Here is a 20,533-nt window from a genome sequence, read left to right as displayed (position 1 = left end):
TATTCCATTTTAAACAGTATCCTTAGTACTTACCAACAAAAAATATGTCTGGGTTGCTTACGTGACGTTAAGCAAGGGCATCATAACAAATCCTTTTTTTTTGCTTTTGCTCTTCTCTTCTCCAAGTGGTGCTAACAGATGTTTCGCATCTGACCCAGGACCAGTCGCGTAGGCGCTGTGAAGCCTGCAGGGGTCGCTGTGTTTGCAGAGAGACTGCCCTGTGCTTTCCGATGACGGTTGCACATGTAGGGAGCGCTGGGGGTCCGGGCGGAGTTCAGTGAGGACAATCCGGAAGGTCTCGTTGGGGGCGCATTTCCCTCCTCCTGCCACTAGAGGGAGCCCTTCCGTTCAACAGCTCAGAACAGGACCCGCCCGCAGAAACTCCGGAAGTGTCTGATGGACTTTTCTGTGACCGCCGGACTGGCTGGCGCTCCTCGTGTCTGCACTGGAGGAGAGCGGTCATTTTAGAAACCCCTTCCCCACTGTCTGACAGGAGAGTGACTTGGATTGAGCAGTCGGGGTGAACTTTTGTCTGTGAAGGTCTTTTTATATTCCCCTGTGTAGCCCTTAACGTTTGGGCTTCTCTTTTCCTGTGGCCCTGGGCGAAGGGCGGCAGCCTGCCTTGTCATCCCTTCAAAAACCAAAACCTCACGGCGGCGCCGGCTCTGAGCAGGGTTGCTGCGGACACCAGGCCAGCAGGCGAGAGAGGAACTGGCTCCGATCCCCGTTTCTGCGTATTTCAGGGGTGATGGAAGAGAGGGAGCAGGTGGGGGAGGCGGAGACGAGGCGAGAGGAGGCCAGCCTGAGGTCCGACTGGGGGGGAGACGTGCGGAAACAGTGCCTGACACACGGCGCCCCCTTGTGCTTCTTCACCGCCAGTGCAGGGGAGGGGCAGCGCTGTGTTTATTCTACATGTGCCAAAGAGCAGGGAAGGCTGGGTGGGGAGGAGGGGTGGGGCAGCCATACAGTTCATCTGGGACGCCTGTCCCGGACCGCGATACTGTTCCCCGCCAGAGGGCTGCGACTCTCCAAGCTGCCGCCCGAACCGGGCTCCCCAGCCCTACGGCGAGCGCGTCCAGGCGAGAACGCCAACGCAGAGCCCGGCGCACAGGATGGAGATGGAGCGGGCGGCCGAGGACGATCTCCCGTTTGACAGGCACGGCGGCACGGGTTCGATTTTCACCCAGGCGGGGAGGGGTTGGGGCTGACCGGGAAGAGGCTACTTTAAGAATCCACTGTAATTATCATATTAAGCACAAATGAAAGAAAATGTGAAAGCGTGAGTCATCAGTCCTTAATCAAATGGTTCCTGATAATTGTGAGAAAGTGGGTTCTCTAGCACATAGAGACGGACTGAATTAGTCACGCATTCAAGTGTCAGAATTTTAATAGGAGGGTAATGGATTTAATTCTCACATTCATTGGGAATATAAGCTTAATATATATAGTAGCAGCTGTTGGGCAAGCTTTTTTTCAGGCCTCATCAGCAGCTAATTAATGGATTCTTTAAGTAGCAGGTTTTTGCAGATGTGCTACAGTGAGAGCCAACCCCCCGGCTGTTAATAACAGGCTCCTGACGGGGCGGGGAGGAGACTCCTGTTTGCTCATATTATCTGCCAAAGACGTAGGCAAATATCGTAAGAAAGCGCCGCAGAACATCCCGGCCTCTGCGCCCGTGATACTTCTGAAAGACTGAACCTGGAACGGTTCACCCCTTGGGAAATACTGAAGGAAAACTGGTGCCATGTCTGTCTCTTACTTGAAAACATATGACAAACTTTTTCTAAACAAAAGTCACCTTTTTTCCATTTTCTTTTGTATTTTTTGTACAAGAAAACTGAATACTGAAATTTGTCCTTTGTAACTTGGCTTTTTTTGGCCCCGGCCTTATTTATTGATTTGTACATAGTGTCATTGTGTAGCATTGTACATTTTCTGTTCCTATGAAATTATAAATTAATATATAAATATATGAAGTTTATAATACGGTAAACGTTAGTTCCCAGTTTCTTGTTCATAGCTTTCATTTCTTGTCGATCTGCCTGTGTCTTTTGTATAACGGAACAGCAGCTTGTCCCTTCCTGCAAGCGCTGTTTATTATGTTGGGGGGGGGACAGTTAATAAATATCTGCAGTGTGATAAACCTCGTCTCTTTGCTCATGATTGCGAAGCAGACACGCCCGATGGGATCCTTGTTCTGCTGACCAAATGTGAAGGTTTGAAGATGCAGAAAGCAGGTTGATGCTGTGTTTTATTGGAAGACTGATTACAGGCATAGAAACAGTTCAGCAGGGAAAGCAGCAATCCCACCAGCTGAGCAGCAAGAGTCGGACTCGCATATCAAATCTTGAAGAAACTGCTTTCCTTTAAGATGGCAAATAGGAAACAGTTCTATACACCAAGAGTTGTGGGTGTCTGTAACAAAACTTTCCAGCTAGGTCGTTAAGGCCCTCTATTCATTTGTTCTAACGTATTAAGAGAAATCAGCAATCTATTCTATGCCAGTACATATACAGCTAACTTTACCATTCATTTTTACGAAAAATATCAAGCATACAAGTGATAGGGGCGCCGACGGGCGAGTACAGAGAAATGCATTCGTGAGAAGGGCAAAGGTAGAATATTGAACTTCATCCCATGCCAACACAGCACACGCTGTGGCAACTGGAAGACAGGTGGGGAAGGGGACACAGGTGTGGTTAATCGAAGGTGTGGCGCACGTGGATGGGTGTGGGCGGACTGGGAAACGGCACAGTGAGAGGTGGCTGGGGGCGGGTCTTTTCAAATGGGCGGGGCTACATTGGCGTGGGGGCGGGGCACAAGGTGAGTGGGAGGGGTTCCCACCGTCACAAGGCGGGGCTCAGTATTCTGCAGTGGAATTGGAAAAGGGGGGAAGACTGTGGTAAGTTGAGGTCCAGTAATGAATGAAGCGAGTCCTCAGCATGGCCTTGATGGAGTTCTGGTTGATCTTGTTGTTGATTTCCAGGTACTTGTGTCCTGTGCTGGTAAACAGTGGCCACTGGGCTGGTACCTTGGACTCTCCTTTGTTGGGGTCACTGCGGGAGAGAGGGATTAATCAGAAGGACTCCCACGGTTTGTGTAGTTCATGATTACGTCCTGTTGAGAGGTACACTTCGGAATAAAATTATGGCCTGTAACACGGGGTTTTGGGAACCCAAAGGTGAATTATTTTAAACACTGCCATTTCACTTCTGGCACCATACAACTGCATGGGTTAGTTCAGGTGAAATAATGTTTGACACAGCTCTAAATGTTCCCGTTGTACAACATGGTGAACTGATTGATCTTTCCCTCCTGCACAGCGTCGCCTCTCGGCCTTGTTCCGCTTGCAGATGAAGCCGGGACACGCCCCACTCAGCCACAGGTACGTGCCTCACTTCCTCATCCACGGGCGGCGGTGCTCCGACGTGTCACAACGAATCGGATCAAAGTGAGTTTAAAGGGGCACAAGGTGATCCAAAAGACATGCTGAAAAATTCTTACCCTTCAAAACGCAGCATTATTAGAGTAATACACCTGGTAACTCACACCAGATCAACAGGAGGTGATAGTAAATGGTGGGAACATTAGGGATAGTGAATTAATCAGAATTCCAGAAATAATAAACGATCCATCCATTCCCAGGGTCGTGGGGGGGCAGGGAACACTCTGGAGAGGACACCAGTCCATCGCAGATGAAACATTCTGCTTGTTCAGCCCACGGAGGCGAGAGGACATGGAAATTGATCTGGTGTAGAAATGGCCGAGAGCCCGAGGAGCTGTTCCTGGTGGCTCCGGCCTCGTGCTCCATGCAGCTCGGAGAAGGGCCCGGGCCGCAGGGACGCTTACCCTGTCTGGGCGAAGTTGGTCCAGTAGGCGATCATGTAGCCAGAGACGTCGCGGTGGCGGGGGAAATAGGCCAGCGGCGTGGTGAAGGGCTTCCCGAAGACGTACTGGAGATCCTCGGCGTGGTCCGCGCCCATCCATTTGGGGAAGATTGGGATCCGGGAAGGCATGGAGAAGACATAGAAGTAGGTGCGACCGGTCCTGACGCCCCAGGCGAGGGAGAAAGGGAGGGGAAACGGTGAAGTTCAAAGGTCAACCCCGGGAAACAACTGTTTTCATGTCCACCATATTGCATGGAAAATGCGCCAATTACAGTTTTAAGGCAATGAAGGAACAGATATGCTTTATACCGTAGGATGGATTGTTGTACATCTTTCCCAGGAAATCTCTCTCCCCTGGAGAAGACAGGGAGCTCATAATATGACAAACAGATCTGACTGTGCCAGTTACGATTTTGGAAAAAAACTGCAAGATTTTAGTGGGAAGTTATTTTTTTTAAGGACACAAGGGGGTCTTGATCCCAAAATCCATGGTTTCCAACTCCTGTCCCTGGAGTTCAGAATCCAGGGGGTTTTAGATCTCTTTAAATTGCCTCCTGCTAAACCGGTCAAGCTGAACTTGAATTGGACCAATGCAACCCTTCTCCCAGGTGAGGAGATGTTTGTAACTAAAGGTCACCCGGAAAATCTGCAGAATTGTTCATTTTCTAATTGAACTCACCACCTATTCCATTGATTATAGGTAACCATTTCTCTATTTATACATTGATGATATAAAGGCTATTTTTAGACCTAATTATAAGAAGCTACGGGCGAGACAGACAGGTATCTTACAAGAAACGCCTTTAAAATTCATGGTGTGTTTCACGACCATGCGGGCCATTAATGAAATATTAATTGGCTCTGGTCACTTCACATTGCTGGAGGAGTCTGTGGCTCTGAACTTTGACTTAATATGTGCCACAGGGAAAAGTTGAAGTCTATTTAGAAGGTGTAGTTCCCCCTCCAGCTTTGTGAAAGGGCAAAAGCCAATTAATATTCATTGCCACGAGTCCATATCAGTCTATAAATAGATAAGCAGAAAACTGGGGGAAGGATGCTCTGTTATAGCACTGCTGTCATGAGGGTTCGGGGACAGGTGAGCTTACTTGGAATTGTTAGCGTGCAGGTAGAGACCAGACTCTGTGGGCGCAAGGAAGAGGAAGTCGGTCTCCACGTCCACCACCGTCTTCTTGATGGTCTCCTGTGAGGGCGACGGGCCCCAGTTCTGTGTGTACAGCTCGAAGGCGCTCTGGACGGCCTGCTCCCCCTTCTCCCTGGTCAGGCCCCTCAGCAGCCTCTTCAGGTCCTCTCTGCCAGAGACGAATGCCCGCGTAATTCCGACTGACGTCGGCAGCGCTTTGCCATAGCCAGCATTTAAGATGACAGCGTTTTTAATTCGGGAACCATTATTGACCTTAACTCCACCCAGTCCGAAAGCAATGGATGGCTTTCAGGAACGTGTTCGAATCATGTGTTCTTGCGTGCAGAGGGGTTTGCAAGAGAATTTGCACAGATTGGAAGGAGCAACCTTTTTTGTTTCTCAAGCTTGTGGGTGCCTGGCCAAGACACCAGCTGAGAAGACCCTGGCCAACAAACACCTCCCCCATTTTGGCAGTATTACCGCCTCCTAGAGTTCCCCAACCACAGTCGGCCAGCCAGAATGATCCGGGTTCGAACAGCCTATGTCTGGACCCCAGGGGTCAGGTTGCCTCTCGAGGGAGAGTCTTCACTCACGGGTTGGTGGTCTCCTTGGCCCTGTTGATGGAGGGGACGTCTAAGCCAGCGAACAGGTGCCCATCCATGTTGTTGATGCCGGCGATGTAGTCGATGTCGGCGGCGTTGTGGAACAGGTTGCCAGGGTCGTCGGGAATGAAGTCACCGTCGACAACAGGAGAGAGGCCCAGGTTCCACACCACGGGGTCTGTGGGCACAGCACAGGTCTCGTTCACACGGGCGCCGCAGAGCCCAGCCCGCCTGGGAGTGCACCACGGCCAGCTCTGGAACCAGTGAGGGCTGGATCCTCTGATCCAGATGCTGCCGGTTCGAGCAGTGACACGGAACGTGTTATAAATCCAGCTGGATCTTGTTCGTCTACCCTGGGACCAAAGGCACGCATGGGTCTGGTTTGATCGGGCTCTCAGGACACGAGGAGAGCTGCACCCCTAGAGCAGGCAGATCTCACCTCTGTTTCTTTGCAGCTCAAAACATGACCCAATGTTAATGGTCCCCTTGGCTACTCACACAGTTTTGGAAATACAGCTATTTTTCATTCTTGAACCCACATGCATACAGACTGAGCATAAAAAGAAACATCATTTTATTTTTGCTTTATATTTTAGATAGGGATTTTGGTGTCGTTTTCATGAACGTATGATTAGGACTCCGTTAAGAAAACCACCACTCTCTTGCCATCAGTAAACCTGGTGCTATAAAAAAAGATTGTCCTTTACCTGATAGCAGCTTAGCAGATTCGTTGCAGTTGTGAGCGATCGGTTTTTGCCTGAGGCTCAGCATATATTTAAACACACGAAGGAGGTACTTCTCCTTGTTATGCGCAGCCTCACTTACCGCTGGAGCCGAAAAGCATGAGGTCCCCAGCCAGGGTGACGGCCACAGGGTCTGTGATCTTCAAGCAGCCCATGAGCCGCGCGGTGTCGTCGGTGGGGCAGCCCACCTTCTCCGCGATCTGCGGGACAGCAGCGTGCTCGGTCAGGCCCAGCGATCGGTGGCCCAGAGGGCGGGACACTAGGTCCTCCCTCGCGCACTGATGTCCTCAGGGGCTGCTCGGATCTGGGTGGCACAATCGCCCCTCCTGAGGAAACCGCCCTGCTCTCAAAAGCCTTGGCGTCTGTTTTTCGCAAACAGTTCAAAACCAGCAAATTAAACTCTATCGCTGAACGCTGAGGAACCGGACTCCATAAACCCGGAGCAGGGTAAAATCACAGCCCCGCCCCCTCCTTCCTTGTGTTGCCATAAAGAGCAGAACCAAAGACACCCATTCTGTGGAAAAGTTATGTGAACAATCTTACCAGGAGGATTCATTACATTGGGTAAGTCAAACTATCATGGCATTACTATCGTAGAAATACATAAGGCCAAATGTCTTTTGCTGGGGACTCAGAAGCTCAGGAGCTCTTACTGGGCATGTGATGCCAAAGAGTTGGAAAATCTAATGTGAGTTGGAAGGAAACCAAATTCTGAATTGGTCCCACAAACTAAAATTATCCACGAGCACCAGAAGAACATCATCGACTCCTTGGGGAATTTTAAAAGTTCCCAAAAAGCCGGTGGGTTTGTTAAGGTGGAATACAGACCTTCTTGGCCCAGTACAGGGCGTTCCTGTTGAGAGCCCAGGGGCTGAGCGCCATTCCGCTCTGCGAGATGGCTCTCCGGATCAGTCCCTTGTTGTACGGAGACAGGATCTGCAGGAACAGCCACAGACAGCCAGGGTTCACACCACACGCTACAGGAGCACGAAGGAGAGGAGCTGAGCTCAAAGCCAGGCGGAGAAACAGGGTGGCGACGGGCCCTTGCGCACCTGGAAGTTGACGCTGGCGGACCCTGCCGACTCTCCGAAGATGGTGATGTTGTCGGGGTCTCCGCCGAACGCTTTGATGTTCCTGTGCACCCAGGCGATGGCGGCGTGCTGGTCCCGCAGCCCGTAATTCCCTGGAGTTCAGGAAAACACACTCGCGAGCCGGGCCAAAGCACACCCTCCACCACCAGAGTGAACTCCACAGAATTCTACAAGCAGGGATTAGGAATTCCATAATTCGAGCTGTAAAAAGAAGAGCTGTCAGGACGAGCGAAGGGAAAGGGACAAGTGATTACAGGCATCACCTTTAGTGCTGCGTGTTTTGGAACTCTTCCACTGGCCCTCTACCGCCTCAGCTGTTTCTCTCAGCCAGCGTCCTGTGTTTGGATTGGCTGTGTGGGCTCTTGGCATCTATTCCAGTGACCTTGAAGGTGGTGACTGACTGGGACTCAGGCCTCAGTCCCCCAGAGTCCCCCCATGCCCTCGTCTCCAGTGACACCTACCAGGTCCGTTGGCGTCGCCAGTGCTGAGGAAGCCCAGCGTTCCCACGCGGTAGTTGGCGGTAACCACAATGACTTTGCCGCGGTCTGCGATTTCCTCGCCGCTGTACAGGTAGTTCTCCAGGAAGTTGGCTCCCTGGCTCCCCCCCACCAGGAAGGCCCCCCCGTAGATGTACACCATGACTGGCAGGCCAGTGGACACTGTGGTGGGACAGAGCACAGGGTGTCAGTCTCAATCTGGTCTACCTAACACCCCCCTTTATTTCACTGGTGAAGACTTGTGTTCCCTTGATCCTAGTGGTGGTGCTGAGGTTCAATGATGGTGCTGTTCAGTGGTGGTGCTGGGGTTCAATGATGGTGCTGTTCAGTGGTGGTGCTGGGGTTCAATGATGGTGCTGTTCAGTGGTGGTGCTGGGGTTCAATGATGGTGCTGTTCAGTGGTGGTGCTGAGGTTCAGTGGTGGCTGTAAAGCTCTCTGAGATTCTTCAGGATTGGAGCTACTACTGTGTGGCTGTTGCCTTTACCCATGGGTACACTCCGCAGTTACCCTCAGTCAAATCAATGTGCTGTAGATGCTCTAGTGGGGATCAGTACCTTTAGAGCCCTGAGGGACCCAGATGTTCAGGTAGAGACAGTCCTCGCTGCCCCGAGTGCTGCTCTGGGTGAGTGTAATCTGGAGACACCTCTTCCGAAACTCAGTGGCCTTCAGCACTCCTGCAGGACAGAAGGCAGGAACAATCGCCATTATAACAAGCAGCAGGAAAAGGACCTTCTGCATTTAACCAACACTGTGCAAAACGGAGAACTAGTAATCCAGCCACGTATGAGTAGAGCATATTCCCCATCTTCAATATTTTATCTGTAATTGCTTTCCCACAAGAATACTCCAGTCTCATTTATAACTGAACCTTCGCTTCCTTTTCATCCAGTAGCACAGGAAGTGAAGTGCTCAGTGGAATACACAGTTAATAAGTGGCAGATCAGGGGCTTGACTAAATCAGCTCCCGGTAACAAGCAGTTTTCAATAAGTACTAAATGAGGCCAAAGGGAGTTGGGCAGTCGCTGAGGGGCTGCTTATTTTTGTGGTTTTGCTGGCATTTCTCAGAACTCCATATTTCCTGGCGTGTTGGGGACTTTACCTGACCACCCTGGGTGAGGTTTAGGATTCTCGAATCGGCCTGGCCGGTCAGCAAAGGGAATCCCCTTGAAGATATCCATGGATCTGAAGAGGCCTTTCCGCTTGTGTGTGCCTTCCACCATTCCTCCTTCTGTGTAGACCACACCGAGCTGCAGATATACAAACACACACCGAGCTGCAGCTATACAAACACACACACACACACACACACACACACTGAGACACACACTCTGAGCTGCAGATACACACACTCAGACACACACATTGCTGCACTCAGCATCTGACATCTTAGAAATATGGAAATATTTCAGGAGTAAAGCTTTAATGCCAGTTCAAGTACTTGTGGTCATGAACAGCATCTACAAGTGTCCAAATGGTATTTGTGTATATATACCTGCACAGACAGGATTTTTTTAGAAAATTAGCCAATGAATCAAACCTATTGATCAGCAGCTCAGAGACAACAGCTGATGCAACTCTGAAATCCCACCGCCCAGCCTCAGCTGAAAGGAGTAAGGCTCTCGGGATCTGAAGTGTCTCCAACACTGCGGGCTGCTGCAGCGCTCGAGATTAGACTAGCTGTCAGCAGCCTGATCTCTTCAGACAGCTAACTCACCGTGTCGATTTACCACTCTTCTAGTAAGTTCTTGAATGCAGCTTTGCGTGATACTGAAGTTTCTTCGCTTTAAATTCATCTTTAGACGCACGATAAACTCTTTGCCTTCAGCTGAGCTGTTAGGTATCCTAGCTTCTCTCCTGCATTGAGAGTCCAGCTGTCAGGGCAGAACAACTGATTCCTGCCCTTAAAGAACTTGAAACACATGGCACCCAGTGGACAGCCAATAGACAATAGTAATTTGTGCACACAACTTGAAACATGACGCTCAGAAGGACAGATTTTCTTCTCCTGGCTTCAAAGTGCCCTGGCTGTAGTTCATTCGCCGCGACCTGACTTACAGTGGCTGCTGAAGCACATCCCACACACAGGGCGAAAGCCAGCAGCGTCCCCCACGAGCCCATCTTCAGTCTGTTCCTGGCAGGGAATGGGTCCCCTCAGTGTGCAGGTGTATTTATACACACGTGTGGGCATGGCTATTCACTCTCTCTGCTGTTGAATATCAATCTGTTCTCATAAAAAAACCAGAGGCCATCTACGGCCTTTATTTGTACATTCCTAAATCACCTGTCGGTAATCCCCCATGACACTATCACCTTTAAGGGGAGGGCCTGGAACTGACCAACAGCTCCTGCCAGTGCCTTCCCCAAATTCACCCGGCTGATGCAATAGCTGACCTTCACTTCACGACTGGAAAAAATGGGAAAAGAAAGGTTGTTGTTGTAATACTTTCCAAAAGATACCAGTATTGATTTTGGCAGCATGTAACAGTTTAGGAAACAGGACACCTTGTAGTAGATTTCTTTGGGGGGGGATTCCAGGCTTGGTTTCGGTCACCCTCCTTCATGACAGGCCCTCTGCTCTTACTCAACAGAGAGCTCCAATCAAGCAGCAGTGAATCTCACAGGGGGGTGCAACAAAGTGGCTTTTATAGCTTTATAGAAAAAATAATACTTGTGGCTGGTCTTCTCAAAGAGTTTATGTGCAGAAACCCAAAGAAAAACATTTACAGTACTTTTCTGCCTGTCAAGGAATTGAAATGCAATTGTACACTGCTTGTATAGTGGAATGTTACATGATTTTTCAATTGTAGACAAAAAAAAATGTTTTTTTTTTTACAGAAGAGTTCTGCGGCAGAGACAATACGAGACAACGTGCAGATAGCGTGAACGTACCAAGACACTCGCCTGAAACAACGGGCCCTCCTGATCGTTACACAACCAACACACATGGACCCGACTCCCTGCAGTTTGAAAAAGAGCCACACACTAAAACGCATCCAGCAGCTGCCTTCTTCAGGCAGCTAAACTACACAGAAGAAAAAGGAAAACGCACATTTTTAAATTCATTACATCAAGCCCAATCACTCGTTGTCCTTATTTTTCAGAATCAGAGCAGGCTTCGGGTCTTGCTGTACATGAGGAGTGGTAAGACTGCCCTCACTTTGCCCCAGGAAGCATCCAGCCTGGCTGTGTGTGACTGTGTGGCTCTGCAGGCCAGGTGTCCGTGTCCCAGTGCATGTCCCCGCAGGTGTCGCGTTTCCCAGTGCGGCAGGAAGGAGGACCGGCTCCTCACAGGGGCTGGAGGCGGGTTCACACGTAGCTGAGCATCTCCGTTTCCATTTCGTTGTCGCTCCCCTCCGAGGGCTGGAACTCTTCCTCCTCGTCTTCCTCGTCCTCCTCGCCGCTGTCCATGTCCAGCGCCCCATGCGGACCCCCAGACGAGGGGCGCTGGGCCTTGGGGGGGAAGAGAGCTGCCGCACGCGGACGAGACAGGAAGAGGATTAGGATCTCTCCCACGCCTGCTCAGCCCCTTTCTGGGAGAGCTCGTTAAGAACAACACCCTTCATCGTTTACTCAGGAAAACGATGCTCGATACAGCAGGAAATGCTGCCGAATTCTGCAACAAAACAACACACATGCTGCTGCGCTTTCCACTCGAACTTTGCACTTTTTTATGGGGCAAGGCTGAAAGCAGAGGATGCGTGCGACTAGAATAACAAACCGCACTTTCTCTAGGGAAAACCTCGCTGACAATTCAATTAAAGACCCCGGCCAACCAATCCAGCTTCCTTCACCACATCTTTCACCTGGAGACCTCTGCACCTGCCGGAGTACTGGCACGCCCTTCTCAAGGGAGCAGGTGCCCTGACAGGCCCTGTGATTCCGGCACTGGGGGGGGTGTCGAGTTACCTGGCCTCTTGGAGCGGATGATCTGCTTGATCATGTTGGACATGATGTCCCGCAGCTCGTCGCTGGTCTTGGGCAGACACCAGCCGTCGCGTTCCGTGCACTCTGTCTCCTTGCCATCGTTGCGATGAATGATCCTTTTCAAGCTGCCAAGGCGCAGGAGAGATAACATCACTTGGCTCTGGCCACAGGAGGTGTGAGAGAGACTGCCGTCAACACCTGGCCTGCACATTCAGGACAGGACCCCTAGCACCGCGAAGAAGGTCCACAATCACCCACCTGTTCTGTCCTGGAGGTTTCTAACTGCTTCAAACAATGCAGGGTCGCCAGATCCCTCCAGGCCAGCAGGGGGCGCCTGTTGGGGTACACCCTGGATAGGACCCCCAGGCCATTGCAGGACAGACACACACTCTCACAAAGCCAGCTTTCCAACTACCCCACTATTAACCAATCAGGACTGTGGGAGGAAACTGCAGCACCCAAAGGAATCCATGTGAACCCAGGGAGAACATGCAAACTCCACACAGACAGCACCCCCAGATTGGAAATGGAACCCAGGGGCGCAGCAATGCTGACCCCATACTTACAACCAAACGGTTAAAACACAGACGATCCCTAGAGCCCGAGTGAAAGATAAAGGTGCCCAGACCGCGAGCTTGAAGAAAAGGAAACGCCCGGTGTTTCTTTACCTTTCCACCTCCAGGTCACACAGCTGGTAAAACATCTGTCTGTAGGGCGGCAGGGTGCCTTCACGGAAGATGTAGGCAGATTCCTGAGAAAAGACAACACCAGCCCCTCATTGCAAAACTGTCCTATTGAATTACAGACCTTCTAGTGTTTTAGCTTGAGTTTTGGTTCTGTTCTGCAGTTGTTGAAAACTAAAATGATTAAAAATAATATGTATAGTAATAAGTATTAAAAAAATCAGCATGATTTTTTTTATAAAGACAGGACATGAATCTCAGCCTTCCAAAAAAAAAATCATAAAAATAATGAGGACATTTTTACTGTAGTATTTCAATACCGCCAGTCCTAGAGAGGCTTCTTATAAAACTTTACAGTTAAAAAAAAGTGCTTTTACACTGGTTTAACTTTTTTTGTTCTTTTCTGGTATTTATGGGCTCATACAGCACTCATAATAAACAGGTTTAGTACAATTAAAAAAAAAACTACGCCTGCATGCTGTAGAGAGGAGGGTTTTAGAACGGCCAGAGATCTTTGAATGACAGCTGTTTGAACCAATCAGATGAGCTCTTTCTAGAGCCGGTTGATTTGAATGCATTGGGCTTCTTTACAGCCATCTTTGTTGCAGAATGGTTTGTTATTTTTACAAAACTCGTGAATTTTAATAGTAAAATAGTCAAATGAATGCACTCTCTCAAGGTAAGGCAAAATGCTCTTTATATCTATTTTAGCGAATTTTTGCTTTTGCGCTTGTATTTTGCTGGAGATGATTTTTCTCCAAACAGAAACGCGAGATGAACGTAACTGAAAGGTTTGTTTGCTTTCTGCTGATGTATCTGTTTACAAAACATAGTTCTGAAAAGCTCAGGTGGTCTTGCGTTTTGTGATGTAGTGTTTTGATTTTGCCGGTAAATATATATATATTATTCAACCATTGTGTTGTTTCTGTCTAAATTGCGATTGTCAGCATCACACTATTATTTAGTTTGTTTATTACAAACTAGTTTCACTGCAGTGAAAACAAACTTAATGGTCGTGCAGATCAGTTGGATTTGCAGTAGTCTGAGAAACGATAAAAAAAATGTTTTTGGTAATGAAAAGTGTAGCGTTGAACGCAAATACACACGCTTAGGCGGATATGGCTAGGGGGACAAGTTAATGATAACTGAAAGGATGAAGGAAATTAATTCCAACCTGTACATAAAAAATCTGCAAGGATAATATCCGGAAGCAATAAAATAGCAAACATAATGAAAAAACACACAACAAAAAGCATGACGTGTAAGTCTAGAAAAGTTCATGTTGAGGCTTTAGATTGCAAACAGTGTTCAGTATTGGCCACACTACTGTGAACAGTAAAGGGTAAATGGTTATTGCAGTCCTAGAAACAATAATTACCACTCTGGGGATTGTCATATAGTTTGAGGTTTAGTTTTTTTTTTTACCCATGTTCCCATTTTAAATCCTTCATTTGAAACACCGCGTTTGGAAAGGTCCTTGTGCGTCGTACGTACTTTCAGTTTGTACCTGCAGGGGGCGGGCCTGGGCAGGGTGCTGGATCCTCCCTCTGTGATGTCCTGCAGCCGGGCAGGTGGTGGCACTGGCACACGGAGGGCAGGGTCAGTGACACAAGGAAACTCCAACATGCTCAAGCACCTACTGCGCACAACAGGTCCGTGAAAGAGATACGGACCTGCGTTGGACGCCACTGCTGAGCGTCAACCTTTTTAGTTTTCTGATCCATTGTAAAGATATAACAGATGGTTTATTTTTGGTTAAAATTAGGAAGTGCCCATTAATCATCTTTCTATACCCCTCCAATCTGGAATCGCCATCAGTTACTCGACCCGATTCAGACCTCAGATCCTTATTCTAACACAGGAGGCGGGAGACGTACGGTCTACAGCTCCTGATTCACACTGTGCTCCCAGCAGCACCCACAGCAGAGTGCAGCGCTGGGATGAGCGATGGCGCTCTTGGTTATAGGTGTTCATGTGGCTCAGCCTGCAGTCTGAATCAACACCTTCACTGCTCGAGGATGTCTGTAATCTGCGGGCTCTCGAGACGTACATCTCGACTGAGAGGCAGCGCCTTGCAGACTGTCCACACGACGGGCCACAGATACAAGGTGAACAGTTCTGCGCCTCTCGGGCGCCACCCTTGTGCCTACCCGTCTTGTTGATAGTGATGGGTAAGCTGTAGTTGTACGTGCTCCTCTTCGCTTTCACTGGCATGTCATTCGGGGTGTAACCTAAAAGACGAGAGCAGACATCAGAAAGCGTGAAGTCAAACGCAACGTTTTGAGATGAACTGACAACACGCGAAATTCAAAACCTCACAGGGGAGCTTCTGAGGCCAAGAGCGTAATGGCTGTCGAAAGCCCATTTCTCAGCCCCGGTACTGAAGTACTTTCAGTGTTACAAGGGTGGCTTAGGAGCTGCTGCCTGACGGCTCTTGGTTCCAGCCTGGGGCACATTCTGTGTGGAGCTTGCATGTTTGCCTCACGTTGGCATGGGTTTGTCCTGAATGCACTGGTTTCCTGCTGCCTCGGACTGACGGGCCTGCCATCCGAGGAGAGGCCAGGCGTGTGCTGTTGACCCCACTTCACCCCATCTGATCTGCGAGATCAGGGCTGCCGTGACCCCAGCTCGACGTTCTGAGGGAGCACGAATGGTACAAAGATGACCTGCCCTCTTCTTCTCAAACTTTCGGGGTGTAAAATAAGAATGGCAGCGCCATCTAGTGTTCGCAACGGATCTGCAGCACTCCGACATAACTTGTGGTGTGCAAGTGTGCTGGGATCACGGGGCCCGGTTCACTGGGCTCTTGACGAGGTGACGAAGCCTGCAGGTGGAAGGAGGTGTCCTGCACCTCCGGCTGTTTTGCAGCAGAACGGTCCAAGAACAAGCACCGTGCCCGAGAGGCTCGAACCCCGAACTCGCAGCAGCTCGGCGCGCTAACGAGCTCGGGAAAGACGCCCTGCCAGCTGTGAGCGGTAACTGGGGAGGTAGGGGACAGAATGAGCTTGACTGGGATCCCGCGATATGACAACGACTTGTAAAAACCTGCTAGAATGAACAGCCTTTGTGAAATGAACAGCTTGAGGCGCAAACGAGGGGGTTCGTAGGCAGCTGGGCCTGCTCGTGTGAGGGTGGACTCTCTCACTGTACGGTGTCCTTCTCTGCAGATCGAATGAAGCCGGCTCTGCCGAACGCCCTCTCTCAGGTCTGGGCTCGAACGAGGACACTCTGTGCGGGTTCAGTACCATGCTTCATTCCACAGCGGATCCGGAAGTCCAGCACCTGGTAGACCTTGGCCTTGGGGTCAGTCCTGGGGTCGTAGCCAAACTGCACCCACAGGCTCCTCCAGGGACCGGTCAGCTGGAAAACAGTTAGTGCACCTTATCTTCCCATCGAAACGGGCTGCTCAGCTCGGACCCTTCCCTTCTGAAAGGATCACTGATCTCTGGTCCTAATACAGCCGTTCATTTTTCTACGGCGATTAATGTCGCATGCAATGAAAACCAGCGCTTTTCTTTTTTACTTTTTTCGCCGGCCCAAAGTAAAGAGCGCGTGGAAATGCATGCCAGAGGCTGGGACAATACGAGATCTGTGGTTAAACTGGGCATGGTCATATCAAAATGGAGCTGCACTTAGATAGCCAAGAACCTCTAAATCTTCCTTCTCACCATGTAATAAGCCACGTAGGGGAGCAACAGTTTCAGTTTCTCTGGGTGAATCTCCATGTTGCACTTCACCGCGTTTTTGGACCAGACAGGGCGCTTCTCAAACAGCTGTTTGGGGGGACAAGGGGAATAAAGTGAATCCAGAACCTGAATAAACGTGCTGCTCTTTACCTGGAAGAGCCACATGCTGTGGAGGTGTGCCGATTCACTCGCTTGCTTGGTCGGTATGTTCAAGGATTAGATAAGGGGGGTACTTTTACGCACATGTGGTCCTGTCTCAGGTGGGAAAGCCAAGAACCTTGAACAGGACTGATTCAGCAAACACTGCCGTTGATAAAAACGGACTCGGCCGTACCTGAGGGTATGAAAAGAACACACTGGGACCTGGTATATTTCAAAATCTTACGACGTCCCCTTTTATGGTTCTGTTTCCTCGTTATTTTTATACAGCCATCATAGTATTATTCTTTACACACTTACAAAGGGCTTATTCACAAAAAACAGCTTTAAATTGGCCATTGCCAGCACTTGTGCATGGATGGCCGTCACGGGCCCTGACTAGCTCTGCTGGTGGAGCGCGAGACTCATAATGTCAGGGGAGTGGGTTTGTGTCCCACGTTGGGCACAACTCTGTCCTGGTAAAAAAACTAATGTCATGGAAACAGCAACAGGATGTTCCTGCCCCTACGTGCCAGAAGGCATAACGGGCAAAAATCACCTCGAAGAGCTTTCTTTTAAGAGAGGACGTCGCATACGTAGGAAACCGAGAGGCTCCCACCCTTGGAATCAGACTGTTTCTACCTGTTTGATCTCCTCCTCTGCCCTGTGCTTGTCTGGATGGGCGCAAAACCTCTGCCAGTTCTGCACAGCCGCCTCCAGCGGCTCCGTAGGCACATCCTTGTCCTCGAAGCTGACAAAGATGGCATTGTGGGGGCGCCGGGCGCGGCTCAGCCCGATCAGGTTTTCGCTTGAAAGCACGGGGTGCGTGTACCCTTCCCTGATTGGACGAGAGGAAAAGACAGGTGACGCACGAGCCAACCAGCAGGGCTCCCTCCCCAGTGTCCCTCCCGCACGCACCTGTGCTGGATTTCAGGGCGGTAGAAGTAGTCGACGGGGTTGTCCAGGCGCGAGAAGATGGGTGGCGGGATGAACAGGGGTACGTCTTGGTCGAAGAACTCCTTCTTTTCCGGACGCCGCAACAAGATCTTGTCGTACAGGGAGGTCTGCGTGCCGTCAGGCTGCGCGTGCACTGCCAGGTACTGAAAGTCTGCCATACCTGAGCGAAAATGCACATGAAGATGGAAAAATAATTATTGGTGTAATTGCATCAGCACTGCAGATGAGGACGGCACCGTAGTGTGACGAGTAGTGGTGCCTCATGCCGTGGTCCTGGTTCGACTCTCGCTTTAGGGCACCTGTCTGTGTGGAGTTTGCATGTTCTCCACGGTATTTGCCAGGCAGTCTGACTGGCTATCTAAAAACAGCCCTCCTCTGATGTGATCATTAGCTCTCATAATGACGACTACTGCTGACACGACTACAGAGCTAAAGAGAGCACAAGAGGCCCAGTGCTATACTTCTGTGCACAGTCATCCTGATAAGCGATTTTACTCCAGACTCCCCACCTTCAGTCTCGGTAGAGCAGTCGCAGCAGAGCAGTGGTTAGGCCCTGTAATCTAGCCAGCTTTGATTCTAGCCTGGTTTAGGTCACTAGCTGTCTGTAGCATAGATATTCTCCAGAAAGCACAAAAGGAGAAAGGAGCCGGACACTTGCATTGGAGAAACAGCAGCAACCTCTCTTTTACTGGCAGCCTCAGCTGTTCTTAACTATTATGAGTGGAACCTACCCAACTCTCCCAGCTTTCCCCTCTTGCTGGTGCTGTAGGATTCCTGTGTGGATAAAGGATGGGTGGCCGACAATGTGCTTCAAAAACAACGTGTATATTCTTCACTGCTCTAGTAAGCAGTGTTCAGTCTCATCGAGTGCTGCCGATGTAAAATGAAGGGGTGATGAGAGGAGTAGGATTCCAAATTAGACACAATCAGCACTGACGTGGTCCTTAAGGACGTGTTGAAACCCATGCTTTTTTAAATAACTCTTAAATCCAGATCCATAGGACGCTCCTTGGCCAACTTCAAACGGGGCATTCAGAAATGCAAATGTAAAATTCAAAGCAGAGGGCACAAAAAACCACACCAACTGTGCCGTTTTTATTTATGTTTATTTCAGCAATGCGTTATTTAAGTCTCCTTTACATGCAGGCGTTCTAGAAATACCTTCAGATAGGAACACGGGGCTCATCGGACCACCTACCATGTGTCTGGCTGCTGTGTTTGTGTCAGAAAAAAAAAACCCAAAAGGTAACCAGCTGGGATGAGCAGCTGAGCAGTAATCGGGAGTAAACTGGAGCGCAAAAAAAATGATAAAAAAAAGCTTACCTTGAAACTTGTAGGTCGTGCCGATGATGCCCAGAATCTCCATGCTCATTTGTTCCTGCTCAGGGGCGTCTCCAGAGGCTTCATTCCCACGGCCCTTGGCCACTCTCCTGCGGACACGCAGCAGCAGGCTGGTGGAGGGGAACCTGTTACCGCACACCGGGTGGCAGTAGGGGTCCCTGGGGCGGAAATACAGCTCCAGGCGCCTGGAGGAATCGGCGTAGGTCTGAAACACGAGAGCAACGTGAGGTGAGGCACAGCGGTCTCGCAGGGGGGGCCTTGTAGCTGCAGGGCTCGTTCAAGCCCAGTCCGCAGTGGGAAGCAACTGCCAGCGCTGGCATCTGCTGGGCTGGAGTGGTGCAGAAGTTCTAGCTGGGAAGATTTCTGCGCAACTGCACAGACCTCTGAGACTCAGATAAGGGGCCGTGTGTACGCACAGAGTAGGCTCTAGTAGCTGCACAGACCCTGGCAATGCAGTAGCTATTACACTGGACTGTTAATGGTTTAGGAAAGGAAGTACAGAACTTCTGCTAAACGAAGTGTATGAAATCAGTCCATAAACTGTCAGGGGGGGCTTTTCAGTAAAAATCTGACGCTTTCCCGTGAACCGGGTCATGCAGTCCACCGTGAGAAACCTCCCAACACAGAAAAGTAACGAGATTTACAATAATTACAGACTTCAAACTGAATTCCATGCTTCATCTGGGATCCTTATTATGGGGAGAGGTGGTTCCAGATTGGTGCGGTAACTCGGGGGGGTCTTGAACATTCAGGGATCGGGACGTTGGACAGATTCTGCTCACCCGCGACATGCCCTCCTCGCCCCCGACTGTCTCCAGGATCTTGTCCACGCTGAGGACACGGCACGGGTGCTCCACGCAGACCAGCCGGCGGTCCTGCGGCAGAGACAGAACCGCCGTGGCAGCCGGACCTCGGGGACCGGCTGCTTCGGATGCCACAGTCAAGCCATCTGCACCTCCTTCAATTTCCGCAGTATCCTCCCCACCCATCTCTGCATTATCAGCCATGTCTCAGACAAAACAAAAATAGATCGGTATGAGCTGATCGGATCAATAAATCTATAGATCTACAGCTTATACACGTCTACAAACTTTTAACTCCATCCCAGTGCACCGCTCTTTTTATGGACGCGGCCATCTTAGTACCGTACACAAAACAATTCCGACTGGAGTGACCGGACCTGCTCAATGGTTCCAGCCTGTTAAAATCTGGATGGAAATATCTGTCCATCCTGTTTAGTTCATTTGAAATTGAGCGTGTCTTGGTCAAATTTAAGGTTAATTTATCTTAAATTTATTTTTTAAGTGTCGTTAGTAATTAAATGACAAATGCTTGTTTTTTTTCTCTTTTACACAAATCTGTATTTTATGTCGTATTTTGAATAATCGTCAGAGACGGATAATACCGTAACACCGCACAGCACAGGCGTTGAGTTTTTACAAGTAAAATATTTGTAACGAAGTGCTCTATGTAGATGTATACAACTTTTAAGATATATAAAGCCTAAAAGTTAAATTAAAATAAAAATCACTAACAACATATTTAGATGAATTTCTTAAAATGTCCACAAGGAGGAAGCAGACAACCAAGATTTCAAGGTAAGCGTTTTGTGTTTTAAATGTTAAACTACGGGATTTAAGCTGTATAATGAGAAACACAACCGAATTGATTTTAAATGGAGTTTTGCTTTAATATTATTTAGAACATATTTACAAAATTCACTCAAACCTAGAGCTGCGCGTTTTGCAGAAGCCTCAAAACATTTGTTTAATATTTGTTTTCCAATCTTCCGAAGGGAATACCCGCATTAAACAATTGTGATGTTGAACAGTATTGATTAGT

At 49.5% G+C, this 20,533-nt stretch overlaps 2 protein-coding genes across 6 annotated transcripts; both read right to left on the bottom strand.

Moving 5' to 3' along the window:
- Positions 1 to 2,233: 2,233 nt before the first annotated feature.
- On the bottom strand, positions 2,234 to 10,176 carry cel.2 (carboxyl ester lipase, tandem duplicate 2). The gene is made up of 11 exons (XM_088614933.1): positions 10,018 to 10,176; positions 9,062 to 9,209; positions 8,517 to 8,636; positions 7,926 to 8,123; positions 7,426 to 7,556; positions 7,202 to 7,309; positions 6,456 to 6,573; positions 5,622 to 5,808; positions 4,994 to 5,197; positions 3,850 to 4,047; positions 2,234 to 3,056 (listed from the first exon to the last, which is right to left on the bottom strand). Exons 1-11 carry the CDS (start codon positions 10,078 to 10,080, stop codon positions 2,861 to 2,863), a joined length of 1,671 nt encoding a protein of 556 aa, XP_088471059.1. The 5' UTR covers positions 10,081 to 10,176; the 3' UTR covers positions 2,234 to 2,860.
- A 461-nt stretch (positions 10,177 to 10,637) lies between these two features.
- On the bottom strand, positions 10,638 to 19,835 carry gtf3c5 (general transcription factor IIIC, polypeptide 5). Of its 5 annotated transcripts, XM_088614934.1 has the most exons (11): positions 19,474 to 19,835; positions 18,674 to 18,896; positions 17,312 to 17,510; positions 17,036 to 17,231; positions 16,238 to 16,342; positions 15,815 to 15,929; positions 14,720 to 14,800; positions 14,064 to 14,149; positions 12,555 to 12,637; positions 11,869 to 12,011; positions 10,638 to 11,429 (listed from the first exon to the last, which is right to left on the bottom strand). In XM_088614934.1, exons 1-11 carry the CDS (start codon positions 19,696 to 19,698, stop codon positions 11,269 to 11,271), a joined length of 1,617 nt encoding a protein of 538 aa, XP_088471060.1. In that variant the 5' UTR covers positions 19,699 to 19,835; the 3' UTR covers positions 10,638 to 11,268. The 5 variants fall into 5 exon arrangements, with proteins under 5 accessions (XP_088471060.1, XP_088471061.1, XP_088471065.1 ...); XM_088614935.1 differs by lacking the exon at positions 16,238 to 16,342; XM_088614939.1 differs by lacking the exon at positions 10,638 to 11,429 and having other exon boundaries at positions 11,873 to 12,011; positions 14,077 to 14,149.
- Positions 19,836 to 20,533: the final 698 nt, after the last annotated feature.

Source organism: Lepisosteus platostomus, chromosome 21, assembly GCF_059453375.1.
Source record: "Lepisosteus platostomus isolate fLepPlt1 chromosome 21, fLepPlt1.hap1, whole genome shotgun sequence".
Taxonomy (NCBI): Eukaryota; Metazoa; Chordata; class Actinopteri; order Semionotiformes; family Lepisosteidae; genus Lepisosteus; species Lepisosteus platostomus.
This window is presented reverse-complemented; position numbering and strand designations above follow the sequence as displayed.